This window comes from Ahaetulla prasina, chromosome 2 (genome assembly GCF_028640845.1).
Source record: "Ahaetulla prasina isolate Xishuangbanna chromosome 2, ASM2864084v1, whole genome shotgun sequence".
NCBI lineage: Eukaryota > Metazoa > Chordata > Lepidosauria > Squamata > Colubridae > Ahaetulla > Ahaetulla prasina.
Genome location: NC_080540.1, coordinates 23,523,945 through 23,538,100, shown reverse-complemented (window position 1 = coordinate 23,538,100; position 14,156 = coordinate 23,523,945). Strand labels below are relative to the sequence as shown.

Sequence of the window (14,156 nt, the reverse complement as noted above, 5' to 3'; positions counted from 1 at the left end):
AAGGAGTAGAAAGAAGTCAAACAGGGCCGGAATAGCTCAGGCTGTTACAGCCTGTTATTAGAACACAGTAGCCTGCAATTACTGCAGGTTCAAGCCCGGCCCAAGGTTGACTCAGCCTTCCATCCTTTATAAGGTAGGTAAAATGAGGACCCAGATTGTTGGGGGGGCAATAAGTTGACTTTGTAAAAATATACAAATAGAATGAGACTATTGCCTTATACACTGTAAGCCGCCCTGAGTCTTCGGAGAAGGGCGGGATATAAATGTGAACAAAAAAAAAACAAAAAAATCCTCACAACAGCCTATCAACCTTATGGAGAACTGTCGTTCAGCAAAATCTAGAGACGCCACGATCTCTTTTATTCCAGAACAAGAATCCATAACTATTTATGATGCAAGCTAGAGAGACGAAATAATGGGTAGAGAGAGGTACAGGTAGCCCTGGACCTATGATCGTAATTGAACCCAGAATTACGATCATAACTCATGCTGGTACTTGAGTCACCACGTGACTATGCCTGATTTTACCATCTCTTTCGTGACAGCTGTTAAGTGAACCTGGAAGCCATTAAGCGAACCCTTTGCACCCAATGGACCTTTTTTTTTCTTTGCTGGAAAGCAGAAATAAACACCAGTTCTTGCAAAACATTGTAAATTATGATCACATGACAGGGGGCTGCAAACAGCTCTAAATTTTGCCCAGTTACCAAGCAACCCAAAATATGATCACATGACTGGGAGTCAGAATTTTCAAACTGGGCTGTAAGTAGCCCTGCGGAGGGCCATCGTAACTTTGAATGGTCATTAGGTGACCAGTCGTAAGTCGAGGATTCCCTTGTTATAGAACTCTCATCAAGTTTTTGTTAACATGGGGATATTGGGTACAAGAGTTTTTCTTCCTTTATAAGGATGCAGGAAACAGTAGCACTTTTAAGGATATAACCCCCTTTATTGAAAAATTAAATGTATCCCGGAAGGGCTCAGATTTGGACAAGAGGCTCAGGACGGTGGAAAAAGAGGACGTTAGTCTTCTTTTGGCAGAGTAGAGCCATCTGGCTTCATTTCTGATCATGAAGAAAAATAAATGTATCCCTACACAATTTTTTTTTTTTGTAAAGTAAAGACAGAGGTGGGATTCACTTACCTTCCTACTGGTTTGGAAATGTGAGTGCGTGCACATGCATGCGCAGTACCCATGCATTATGTCAGGGCGGGTGGGCGGGGCCTCCCACAGTTGCCACTACCGGTTCGTCCAAACGGGCTAGAACCGGCTGAATCCCACCTCTAAGTAAAGCACACTTTGATGAGGACACTTTTGTACAACAAATTGGCACAATCGAAAGCATCTTCCCATCTCCTAGTTTTGCGCCTCTCCATTCCTCCAAGGGAGGTGTGTTATATTTTGTTATTTATTTATTATATTTGTATACCGCCCTTCTCCCGAAGGACTCAGGGCGGTTCACAGCCAGTAAAAACAAATACATATAATACAAATTAAAAACAATATAAAAAACTGATTCGATTAATGGCCTAAAAATTTTAAATAGTGAGAGTAGAGCCTTATGCTCTCTTTTTATAGGTTTTCTTATGGCTTTAATGTGTTTTTAATAATGGTAATGGTTTTAGGTATTTATTGACTGATTAGCTTTGTTGTCACTTATTTGGTGTGAAGGGAGGCTATAGAAATTGGACAAATAAATAAAACAAAGTCACGTTGAAGGAACTCCCTTCACCTCACCATGAGCATAAGGCATCTTCTGAGGTATCCAAATCCAGACTGACCCCTCCTGATGCAGCAAAAACCATCTTTCAGATTATTTTGGAGATTAACTAGAAATAATTAATCAATAACCCCCAATCCCTTGATTATGCGATCACATTCACATTGTTTTCCTGGCAGCAATCTGAAAGTGGTTTACCATTACCTACCTTCCTTTCTTCCCCCCCCCACCCTTCGCGCACACTTCAGAGTCTAGCCTTGTCCAGCTATTCTTTAGAGTAACTAGATCTGATCTGGCACAGTTTCTAAGGCCAAGAAAAGACAAATAAAATAAATACCATCATCCCAGACACTCGGCCCACTCGGGCAGGCCATTTCCAAACTCATTATTCTGCTTTGTCTGAACTTGGGAAAATTCATGCCTGCTTCAGTACATCTTGCTCATTTTACCTTGCCATTTTGTAAAGGGAAACTCTGGGCTTACTGCAACATCTGCAGGCCCAGTTCTACTGACTTCTGTCCAGGAAATAGCTTTTTATCACCACTGCACAGAAAAGTATGAGGAAACCCGAAGGAGTTCCTCCTCCACAAACACACACAATGCTATAACTCAAGAGTTATCAACAGTACCACACTCAGCCTGCTCCCCTTTCACCTCCTATCGAAGCTCCCACCTTCACCAGAAAGGACATTCTTTCACTAATACTCCATTGGAAGTACAGGTAGTCCTCATTTAATGATCTGGACTGGGATTGTTGTTGCTAAACAAAGCAGTTTTTAGACTAAATGTCAACAACAGACTGTGGCGAGTCCACAAGGCCCTGTGCAACAGGATAGCCACCCCCAATCAAGCGAGGCTTTGGCTTTTAAATAAGTTCCTCCATCCTGGGGAATTGCCAGTGAGAGGCTAATTGTCCCCTATTTGGTTATAAGGCAAAGATTATCTTCTCTCCAAATAGCTAAGAATTGCAGTCCTAACACATGTAGGGAAGGCCACCCTCAATAGCAACGGCTTTGAAATTAATTCCTTAAGTTGACTGCACATCTCATGAAGGAACAGCTGCAAAATTCACCTTTCAGATTATTCCCGAAATTAAATTAACCAGCAGGAAAACATTTTTTATTACTACTACTACTGTTGTTGTTGTTTCCTGCTTGTACCCAACATTTACTTCCTCCTTGATATTTAGCTGGTTTAAAAACCGCCAGTCTCTTTAAATCAAGGTCTAATTTGTTACCATTGAACAAATAATCCTATGGCATCCGTTACTCTTGGGTAGCCAGCTCAAACTTTTTTTGGTGTATCTTGAATTTATTGCCTGTCATTTTAAAAAAATAGCAAGTTTTTAATTCTCATTATTGAACAGAATTATTATTTTTTAAGTTCTTGTTTCTTCCAGTGGTTCCCAAACAGTTTGCTACACTATAAGTTACAGAAGAGAATGAATGAAATCCTGGAGAAGTGGGCAAAAGAGCAAGGAACGGAATCCAAGTGCAGCTGGAAAACAGAGCAAAACAGCTGCTTTTGGGATTCCGTTGCCCATTCTTAAACCTTTGCAGAAGCTGGTAACTGATCAAAAGCAAAATAGGAGGAGGTAAATTCTGTGGCTGGAGAGACATAGCTGCACACTGTGAACCCCACAGAGGACAGCAACGCGGATGACACACCAAAGGCAGGAAGATTATTTTAGTGACAGTAACACTGCATACTTAAATCCTGCAAGTAGACGAACCCCAATGAAGGTCAATAAACCCATCTCAAAGTCTCAGCAGCTGGATTCGGGTCCCTCTGAAGACTCTTATCTCTTGCTTTTCAAGGTTCAGACCTTTATCTTCACACAGTGCGTCATGGATTCATTACCACAAGATGTCATGATGACCGGCAACAGGGATGGCCACATAGAAGTAGGACAAATTCATGACAAGACACATTTCATTAGCTCTGTTAATCTTGAGGACTCAGTGTTACTTTCCAGTTGGGGGCAGCTTGCCTCTAAGTTCCAGTTGCCAAGAGCGATATCAGGAGAGGTCTATGCTTCCACCTCCTGGATAGGAACCCGAGGCAGGTCGTTGGCCTCTGTAGGAAACAAAATGCTGGATTAAGATCTTGGCTGAATTGAAAAAGCTAAAAAGGGAGCCACAACTACACGACTGAAGCTTTATCCCCTTTTCACATCGGCCATCTATCTCCTCGTCGTCAAAACAAGATGGCTGGGACCATTTCCACTGTGACTGCTAGTTGATTTGGATTAAGTAAATTAGGAATGGTAGGTGTGCTCTGGTACCATCAAAAAGTGTTATTCCTGGAAATCCAGGAACCAGAAAATGGGTTGGGAAAGCCATAGGCTTCTGCTGCTGCTATTTCAAAATTGATTAACTCTGAGCAGCAATGGCGCAGTGCTGAGAGTGCAGTACTAGAGGCTACTTCTGCTGACTGCCGACTGCCTGCAATTTAGCAATTCAAATATCACCAGGCTCAAGGTTGACTCAGCCTTCCATCCTTCCGAGATCGGTAAAATGAGAACCCAGATAGTTGGGGGTAATATGCTGACTCTCTAAACCACTTAGAGGCTCGTAAAACACTGTGAAGCAGTATATAAGTCTAAGTGTTATTACTATCTCTGATCCAGAAAGTTATTAGGACAATTGCAAACAGGCTCTGGTAGATTTGAGGCATACATTGGTCAAATCTTCCAAAGCTATCTGAGCCAACTGACCATAACCCATCCTGTTGCAATGATTTTCACCAGCTAATTAAACAGTGTGGTGCAACATATTCTCTTTCAGGTGTCGTTATAAGATGCCCAAGCCACCTGTAGATTGAAAGCACCAGGTGTGCTGAAAGGTTTCTGCCTGAAAGCGTACCAAGAACAGCTCACAAGACTTGTTTGGAAATGTTGCTAATATTGAATGACGGGAGAGAAATGTTTGCAAACCAGAGATCTATTCCAACATCACTCGCACAAGCAACTTGATAACTGCTCTGCAAGCAGAACAGGACTTTTCCATGGCCACAATCCATTCTTGCTGCAAAACCTTTTTGGGGTCGATTACTTCTCCGCCCCCCCCCCAAAATCTCTTTTTCACATTGATGTTAGAATGTAGAACATTGTATGATTCAGTGGGCAAGGAATTTTGGATATAACGTGATGCTTGAAAATATGTGGACGAAGGGTTTAAAATTTACATTAAATTATAATCTAAAAGAAAACTTTTATAAGATGATCTATCATTTGAATTTAACACCAGTTATCTAAGATGTATAAAGGTACGTCAAATGAATGTTGGAAGTATAAAACTAAAGAAGGAACTATTTATTGTCTATAGTGGACCTGTAATAAAGGGGAAAAAATGGAATATGATTCATATTTAATACAGAAAATTTTGAAAATGGAGATAAAGATGAAACCAGAACTTTTCCTTTTGAGTCTAATGGAAAAAGACCAGGTGAAATCCAAATTTTTTTACTACCGGTTCTGTGGGCGTGGCTTGGTGGGCATGGTGCGGCTTGGTGAACGTGGCTTGGCAGGGGAAGAATACTGCAAACTCTCCATTCCCACCCCACTCTAGGGGAAGGATACTGTAAAATCCCCATTTCCTCCCCACTCCTGGGGGAAGGATACTGCAAAATCTCCATTCCCACCCCACTCTGGGACCAGCCAGAGGTGGTATTTGCTAGTTCTCCGAACTGCTCAAAATTTTCGCTACCGGTTCTCTAGAACCTGCTGGATTTCACCTGTGAGCATGACTATTTATTGTATGCAAGGACACTTTGATTCCTACTATGGACGAATGGTTGCAGAAGTTGAGAGTTGGCAGAAATGGCAAAATGGACTATTTTGAATTTTTGACTAAAGGAAAGAATAGAAGTACTTTTGTTTCCACATGGAGATCACTTCTCAACTTTGCGCTTGAAGTGGAAAAGAATGAAACTTTGATTTTGGATTTTACCAATTAGATTGACAGATCTTTATAGAAATGACTTGTTCATATAATTATGAAAAAACAAAAAGCTGTGATTTGATGTTAACGCCTTATTTTACTACAACAGAGAGTGTCGGAAGTCAATGTTCCTTTTTCTTTCTTTTTTTCTTATCCTTCCTTGCTTCTCTTCCCTCTCTTCCTCCCCATTGTTTTCCTATTTACTTTTGTATTTTGTATCTTATTTTATTTTATAACCCAATAAAAATGTTAAACAAAAAGAAAAGAAAAAAGATCGAACTTGGAAGTGGGTGGGGGAGTCTTCCCTTGTATCCATGATCTTCCTCCTGCCTGTTGCCACCAAGTTCCCCAGAGCTATTATATTCTCTGGGGTGCAGCCAAGTGGATTTACCTGGGTCATATTTCAAATCTTTTATTGCTATTCAACTTCCTTGTAACCCTTTCTCTTGCAGAGCAGATGTACCCATTGTATTATTAGTAGCCAGGAAATAAGAAACGAAGAGAACCTTCAGGGGAAGAGGCTCCCATGGGAACAATGAGAACGGTTGACATGGAGGACCAGGGAGAAGGACCTCAATGAAGGAAAAAATATTGGCTTTGGGGGAATGGACCACTAACAGCAGCCAAATCCTTGGCTCCAAGAAATATTTTCTGGGAGCCAAGGATTTTCTATTCCACAAATTTTCTATTCCACAAATTCCTGAAGCTCCAATAACAAAAGGAGTAAAAGCTGATGCCACCTTTCTGAGTAACTCTTAAAGGCACAGTACCCTTGAAAGGATCTAAGTACCACCAGGATTAGGGAAACTATATATTGCTGAATTACCAACCGCACCAGCCAGCATGGACGCAGTATTTCATTAAGTTCTGGATGGCCATAATTTTCCACCTTTGCCTGGTTATTTCCACCCATCCCTCCAATCTGTAAACTCAATCCAGTTTTAGTCACCATGATGGAAAAAAGACATTGAGACTCTAGAAAGTGCTCAGAGAAGAGCAACAAAGATGATTAGGGGACTGAAAGCTAAAACATATGAAGAACAGTTGTTGGAACTGGGTATGTCTAGTTTAATGAAAAGGACTAAAGGAGACATGATAGCAGAGATCCAATATCTCAGGGACATGAAAGAAGAGGGAGTCAAGCTATTCACCAAATCACCTGAGGGCAGGACAAGAAGCAATGGGTGGAAACTAATCAAGGAGAGAAACAACTTAGAACTAAGGAGAAATTTCCTGACTGTTAGAACAATTCAGTGGAATAACTTGCTTGCAGAAGTTGTGAATGCTCCAACACTGGAAGTTTTTAAGAAGATGTTGGATAACCATTTGTCTGAAGTGGTGTAGGGTTTCCTGCCTAAGCAGGGGGTTGGACTAGAACAGGGGTCTCCAATCTTGGTCCCTTTAAGACTTGTGGACTTCAGCTCCCAGAGTCTTTTTCCCAGAACTTTGGGAATTTAAGTCCACAAGCCTTAAAGTTACTAAGGTTGGAGACCCCTGAATTAGAAGACCTCCAAGGTCCCTTCCAACTCTGTTATTCTATTCTATTCTATTCTATTCTATTCTATTCTATTCTATTCTATTCTATTCTATTCTATTCTATTCTATTCTAATTCTACTCTACTCTACTCCTTCACTCCAAACTATCTAAGATGGTTCCACCTGAGACTGTGCTATAAAAAAAGCCTTGGGCTGACTGCGACATGCTTCACACTACTTGCTTGGCAGCTGTATCAACGGCACAAGCAATGAGTGACATTCCTAACTGCTTAGGAGAGTTGTTACAGGATTCTCAGCCCTCCCCCCTTCTAATTTCAGAAGTATGATGGATAATACAACCAACCTACTACTTTGGAGCCCTTTTTTCTCAGTTGCCAGGCAAACCCCCTGGAAAGCCATAAGGACCTCTGCCGCCAGATACGGAATGTCCAGGCAAATAAGCCTTATTGAATACCGTGGAGCACATAAATAAAAAAAGATATACCCGTCCCATCTACCCCTCTCCCCAAATCCACAAGCTTCTGACAGAAAGTGTCTATGGAGATTCTCAGTCATCCAGGTCATGCTTGTCCCAAAGGTGTTTTTTCAAGAGGCAACTGGGCTTTCTGGTTTTTCTTTGAAGATGTTTTGCTTCTCAACCAAGAAGTTTCTCCAGCTCTGGATGAATCCGGCACCTTTTTCACAGCTGAAGAAGCTTCTTGGATGAGAAGCGAAACGTCTTCAAAGAAAAACCAGGAAGTCCAGTTGCCTCTTGAAAAAAAAGCACCTTTGGGACTTCTTACAGAAAAGCACTACTGAGGAAAGCATGTTCAGTTTCTCACATTTTACAGGTAGTCTTTGACCTACAATTGAGCTGCTGTCAAGCAAGACAATTATTAAGTAAGTTTGGCCCATTTTATGATCTTTCTTGCCACAACTGCCACAGTTGTTAAGTGAATCACTGCAATTGGTATGTTACTAACAGGGTTCTTAAGTGAATCTGGCTTCCACATTGACTTTGCTTCTCAGAAGGTTGCAAAAGGTGATCACATAATCTCAGGACACTGCAACCTTCATAAATACATGCCAGTTGTTAAGTGTCCAAATTTTGATCACATGATCACAGGGATGCTGCAATGGTACTTAGACTTATATGCCACTTCATAGTGCTTTTACAGCCCTCTCTAAGCAGTTTACAGAGTCAGCATAATTGCCCCCAACAATCTGGGTCCTCATTTTACCCACCTCAGAAGGATGAAAGGCTGAGTCAACCTTGAGCCGGTGAGATTTGAACTGCCAAACTGCAGCTAGCGGTCAGCTGAAGTAGCCTGCAGTACTGCACTCTAACCACTGCGCCACCACGGCTCTATATGGTTGTAATGCAATGGTTGTAAAAGTCATAAATCACTTTTTTCAGTGCTGTTGTAAATTTGAACAGTCAACTAAAAGAATGTAAGTCAAGAACTACCTGTACTGGGAGGCAGAGACATCCAAGTAGCCATCCTTCATTTCTCAGCATTGCTTCCAGTATTAAACTGCCCAAAGCAGTATATCTCAACCTTAGCAACTTTAAACTGCATGTAGGTTGATGCCCAGAATTCCCCAGCCAGCATACTGGCTAGGAAATTCTGGGAGTTGAAGTCCACAAGTCTTAAAGGGACCAAGGTTGGAGACCCCTGTTCTATAGCACTCCGTATTCATTTTAGTTTAGTCTATTTTAGCATGTTAGGTAGATAATGGAGGCATGTGGGATTAAAAACACTGGAATAGCAGCGTTAATGATGTAAAGTACTAATACTGTAGTACTGCTTTGGAATGGCAATGTAGGATTATATGGCAGAGATGGGAAGCAGTGACCCTTCAGGTGTTCTAAGCGGTATGATCAAGAATGAGGCATGCTGGGAACTATAGTTCAGTAACATTAAGTAGGACTGTTTCCAATCACTGTCACAGAAGCTCAACCTAGGTACTTTTTGCATACATTCCTTTAGTAATATGGGTGGAGATTTGCACATGCTGTATGTAATGGACATTTTTCAGTTTTAAGAAGAAAACCAGAAAACGCTGTTCTCTCTTCTTAAAAGTCCAATTGAAAAAACTAAAAAGGTTTTTAGTTTGAAAGTAACCCACTCAAAAGGATATGGTGACAATTTACTGAACTTACATCAAAACCACATCCCTTTATAAAGAACAGAGCTCTGCATCATGTTTCAATGAAGTCAAACCAACACCTATCCGAACAAACCCAACAGTCTTCCTTAATGCCCTACAGTTTTCTTTATCACTAGTCCCAATTTAGATTATAGCAGCAATATTAGATTTTCTAAACTGCACTTTAAATCTTCACAAAGCCAACGTACCCCATTTAAGGAGGTGGTGCATAAAAGCTTTTTTAAAACAAAACAGACACAAAAAGACAAGTATCAACAGAACAAGCACATACACAATTCCTACCCACCTCTTCAATTTCCTCTTTTTAAAAAGAGGAACAGTCTTGTGCCAAATTCTCTCCAAACTATTTCTGAACTCCTGAAAACAATCTACACACAAATCATTCTGGATCATTATTCAGCCTGTGGTTATTGGTCTGGATCCAGGCATAATCGTAGCAAGAGTAAATCTATTGAAATCAATGGGACATAAGTCATTCATGACTAATTTACAAGCTGCCGATTTCAATAGCTTCTTTCCAGTTATGGCTAAATCCGGAACCAAAACCTTACAGCTTTATTCTTAAACCTGTAAAACCTCAGCCCATTTGGACAATTTTTTCTGTTTAACCTTAAACTGAGTAATTTTGTATTGGAAAGCTCTCTAATTCAGTGAGGGGCTACTGAAGCCTACACACCAAATGCTTGGAATTGGCATTAGTTCTACAGAAGAATATTCCTTTTTCAACAGGATCCATACAAGTTCGCCTACATGCAAAAGAGAACACCTTTTGTTTACTAAAGGTAAAATCATCCACTTGTATCTAATGAAATCCCTTTTCCTAGTTAATGAAAGGGAAAAAAAACAGAAATCCAGTCTTCTTTAGAATTCAGCTCACTGGACAACCTCAACCAGCAATGTAATAGAATGACATTATATAGTGCAGATGGTGGCAATTTGCTACCACTGACTCTGAAGAATACAAGTGAATACCTCCTACCAACTAGATGCCACCGATCTGGCATCCCAATTTAAAAAACAGCAATTTCACACCTTTTTAAAATTGCAGTTTCTCCAGCAGAGATGCTAAAAATGAGGTTCCAGCTAAACACTGGTTTTTTTCCCCCCTAAAAATCAAAATGTGACATCAGGAAAGTTTACTACAAGAAGAGAAATCCAATCTACAGGACTTTATTTCTGAAAGGAACTGTGTCTTTAAAAGTTGCATAATTTCAACAGATGAAACCACCAGTAGCAGCTTTTTCTGGAACGGAAATGCAAGAAGGGGGAAAACTTCATCTCTTCAATGGCACAAACTTTCTATCCATCAAAAAAAAAGATAATTTCCCCTAGCATAGGGGAAAGTAATTTACATTAGCAGCAGAGGCACTGTCCCGCTTCTATTTCTCCCCAAATATATTTTTCTTAAAAATAGATGCATAAATAGGAGAGCGTCAAAACAAGCTTCCTATTTTTTAATATGGAAAGCAACCAGCAAAAGTAAGGACTTCTAGAAGAACTTGTATATTCAGTTCCAATAAACTGAATTGAATCAACTTTTCCTTTTAATTCAAGCTGCAATCATATATTAGTTATCTGTAAGTTCATTTTAGTCAGAGTTGCTTTCCTGCACAATGCTATTACTTATTGAGAGGCAAATCTGTATTTAGAATACTTTTAGCCCTGGGAATTAGGGGATGCTATGAAATTCATTTTAGGGCAGCCAACCTCCCAAGGCCACTGCTATTACTCCCATTTTGCAAATCGGTTGCCTGAGATCACCCTACTAATTTCTGGCAAGACAAAGAGGATAATGCTACTATATTTGCGCATGATGAATCGTGGGCTGGTGCTCCCGAGATGGGGAGTAAACTAGAAATAAACGACTCCCACACTTCTGTCCTTCTTCTCTCGTGGCCCTGCCCCAGATGCACCAGGAAAAACCACCCGCCCGCACAGCCCAGAAGGAATTTTTTTCCCTCGCCTGATCAAGATGCAGCCCTCAGGTGCAAGCTCCCCACGCGTTGCACTTACTAAAGGGATCCCACGGGCAAAAGGAGAGAAGAGGTAATCCTGAACAAGATGATGGGGGGGGGAGCAAATAACCTACCCTGGTGGCAAGGAAGGCGCTGGCTGCTTCGAGGCCACGCTCCGCTTCCTTCACCCGGCCACACCCGGGACGCAGGCAAATCTTTTCCGCCTCCCGGCTCAGCCGCCTTGCAAGAGTTGGAAAACGGCTTCGAACTCCGGTAGAAAAGTCACGGGGGGAAAGGCTGGAGGGGGTCTCGCTTCTCCCGCGCCCGCCTGCCAAGAGCACGTGCGGCTCTCCCGCTGCCCCGTTTGCAGACCCTTCTCCTTCCTTCCTTCCGTCCTTCCTTCCTTCCCTCTCTCCCTCCCTCCTTCTCTCACCTGGCCGACTTCAGAAGGCGGCATCGCCGGACAGGCGGTCCCGCTCGGCTTTGCTGGACGGTCCCAAAAGTCCGCGGGGGACCGGGCGAGGCCTCGCTTTTTGCAGCGTCTACCGCCGACCCAAGCGCGCAAAAGCAGCGCTCCGAGCCTTTCGGCTCCGCTCCTTCCCGGGTATTTTATGCTGAGCGGATCAACGCGTTTCCCTCTCCTGGGAAGCCCATCTCGACCAATCAGGGCTGTTTGGGGCAGGCCGGAATCCCCCCCCCTCCACCCTCCTATTGTGTGTTTTTTTTTTCCCCGCACTAACTTACTTCTGCTTTTCGCTAAGCAGCTGCCGTCGGTGCTGTCGCGGCTGGCCCGTTGCCGCCAAGCCCGCCCGGCTACTTTCGCTTTTGCTATTAACTAGTTCTGGCCAACAAGTGGCTCCCGGGCTGTGCCCGCCCAGCTCCTGGGCTCGGCAGTCACGGACGCTTCTCTCCGATTACAAAGCTCATCAACGGCCCCCGGTTTTCCCCTCTCGCCGGCCGAGCGTCTGAATCTGATGCCTCCGCTTCACGGTGGAAGAATCTCCTGGAGCGGATGGCGGCTTACTAGCCCCTTTGGACGGGCCCGGTTGGCAAGAACAGGCCCGCTGGAGTCGGCGGAGGTGACAGGTCTTCGGAGGGAATTGCCCTGCTGGCAGCCCTGGGGTTGCGTGGCCTTCCCTTCTCTGTACACAGTTTACGGCTCTGTTACAGATCTAGGTAGCAGCTGCAATGCAAAACTCACTTCATTAAGTACTGCTTCCCCCCCCCAAAAAAAAACACCTTACTACTCGCTTTATTAAATACTTTTATACCCAAACTATCAGATTCTTGCTTTTTCAGACTTGCTAGTAAGTACTGCTATTGTTTTCAAACTTCCTATAACATTCAAGACTGCGTTTTCCAAACTTAATACCTATTAACGTCATTAAGTACTGCTTCCCCCGCCCCACAAATTTACTACTCACTTTATTAAATACTTTTTTTCCCTGAACTATCAGATTCTTGCTTTTAGAATAGAATTTTTGTTTTTTATTGGCCAAGGTGATTGGACACACAAGGAATTTGTCTTGGTGCATAGGCTCTCAATGTACATAAAAGAAAAGATACATTCATCAAGGTACAACATTTACAACACAATTGATGGTCAGTATATCAATATAAATCATAAGGATTGCCAGCAACAAAGTTACAGTCATACAGTCATAAGTGGAAAGAGATTGGTGATGGGAACTATGAGAATAGTAGTGCAGATTTAGTAAATAGTTTGGCAGTGTTGAGGGAATTATTTGTTTAGCAGAGTGATGGCCTTCGGGGGGAAAAAACTGTTCTTGTGTCTAGTTGTTCTGATGTGCAGTGCTCTATAGCGTCGTTTTGAGGGTAGGAGTTGAAACAGTTTATGTCCTGGATGTGAGGGATCTGTAAATATTTTTTTTCAGACTATTTTTTCAGACTATTAAGTACTGCTTTTTTTTCAAACTTCCTACAACATTCAAGACTGTTTTCCAAACTTACTACTAACTTCATTAAATAGTGCTTTTTTCCAAACTTCATTCTTCTAGAATGGTGGTGGAAACCTGGTTGCTTAGCTCTGATAGTTCAGGGCATTGTGTGAATTAGGAAAACTGGGTTAATTCAGTTACACCTACACAATGCCTTTTATGTAAACCCAGATTATGTATTTACATAGCATATTCAACCATGAAGTAGCCAATCATGTTTTAGCAAAGATTGTCATGTGAACCCCACCCAAGGGTTTGGTATATGGATCAGTTAATTCCATAAATTGTAATTTAAATTAAGTATGACTGAATGGAGCACATTTGAATATAGCCACTGAATGAGCTTTGTGATGTCTTTTTCCAACTGAAAGGCCAAGTGGGGCTGGTGAACGAGAAGAAGCAGATTTGAACAAGATACTTGTGTGCTGGTCAAAGCAGTCACCCTTTAGTCCAAGGTTGGACCACGTGAGGCCCACATACATGAGACATTTCTCTCGGTGCTTGCCAAATTCTCTGCCCCACCTTATTAGTTTTAACTTAGAAGAAGAATAGAATGTAGACAAGCTGCAAACTGCCGGCTTCTGACATTATTAGGTCTGATCTAAGCATAGTACACAAAATTGTCTGCTGCAACATCTTACCTGTCAATGACTTTTTCATCTTCAACTTCAATAATACAATCGATACAAACTCAATACAAACAATCGATACAAACTCAAGGTAAACCGCTTCAAACTTGATTGCAGAAAATACGACTTCAGCAACAGAGTGGTCAGCGCCTGGAATACTCTACCCAACTCCATTGTTACATCCTCAAACCCTCAGAGCTTCAACCTTAAACTGTCTACCATGGACCTCACCCCATTCCTAAGAGATCCGTAAAGGGGGCGTGCATAAGTGCACCAGCGTGCCTACCGTCCCTGTCCTACTGTC

General features: G+C 42.1%; 1 protein-coding gene across 1 annotated transcript in view; it reads right to left on the bottom strand.

Annotated features, from left to right (window-relative positions):
- Positions 1–11,969, bottom strand: part of DALRD3 (DALR anticodon binding domain containing 3) — a 40,926-nt gene extending 28,957 nt beyond the window's left edge. Inside the window, exon 1 of the mRNA XM_058167961.1 lies at positions 11,699–11,969. Coding sequence (XP_058023944.1) covers positions 11,699–11,722 — 24 coding nt within the window. The 5' untranslated portion in view covers positions 11,723–11,969. The remainder of the gene's footprint in view (positions 1–11,698) is intronic.
- Positions 11,970–14,156: the final 2,187 nt, after the last annotated feature.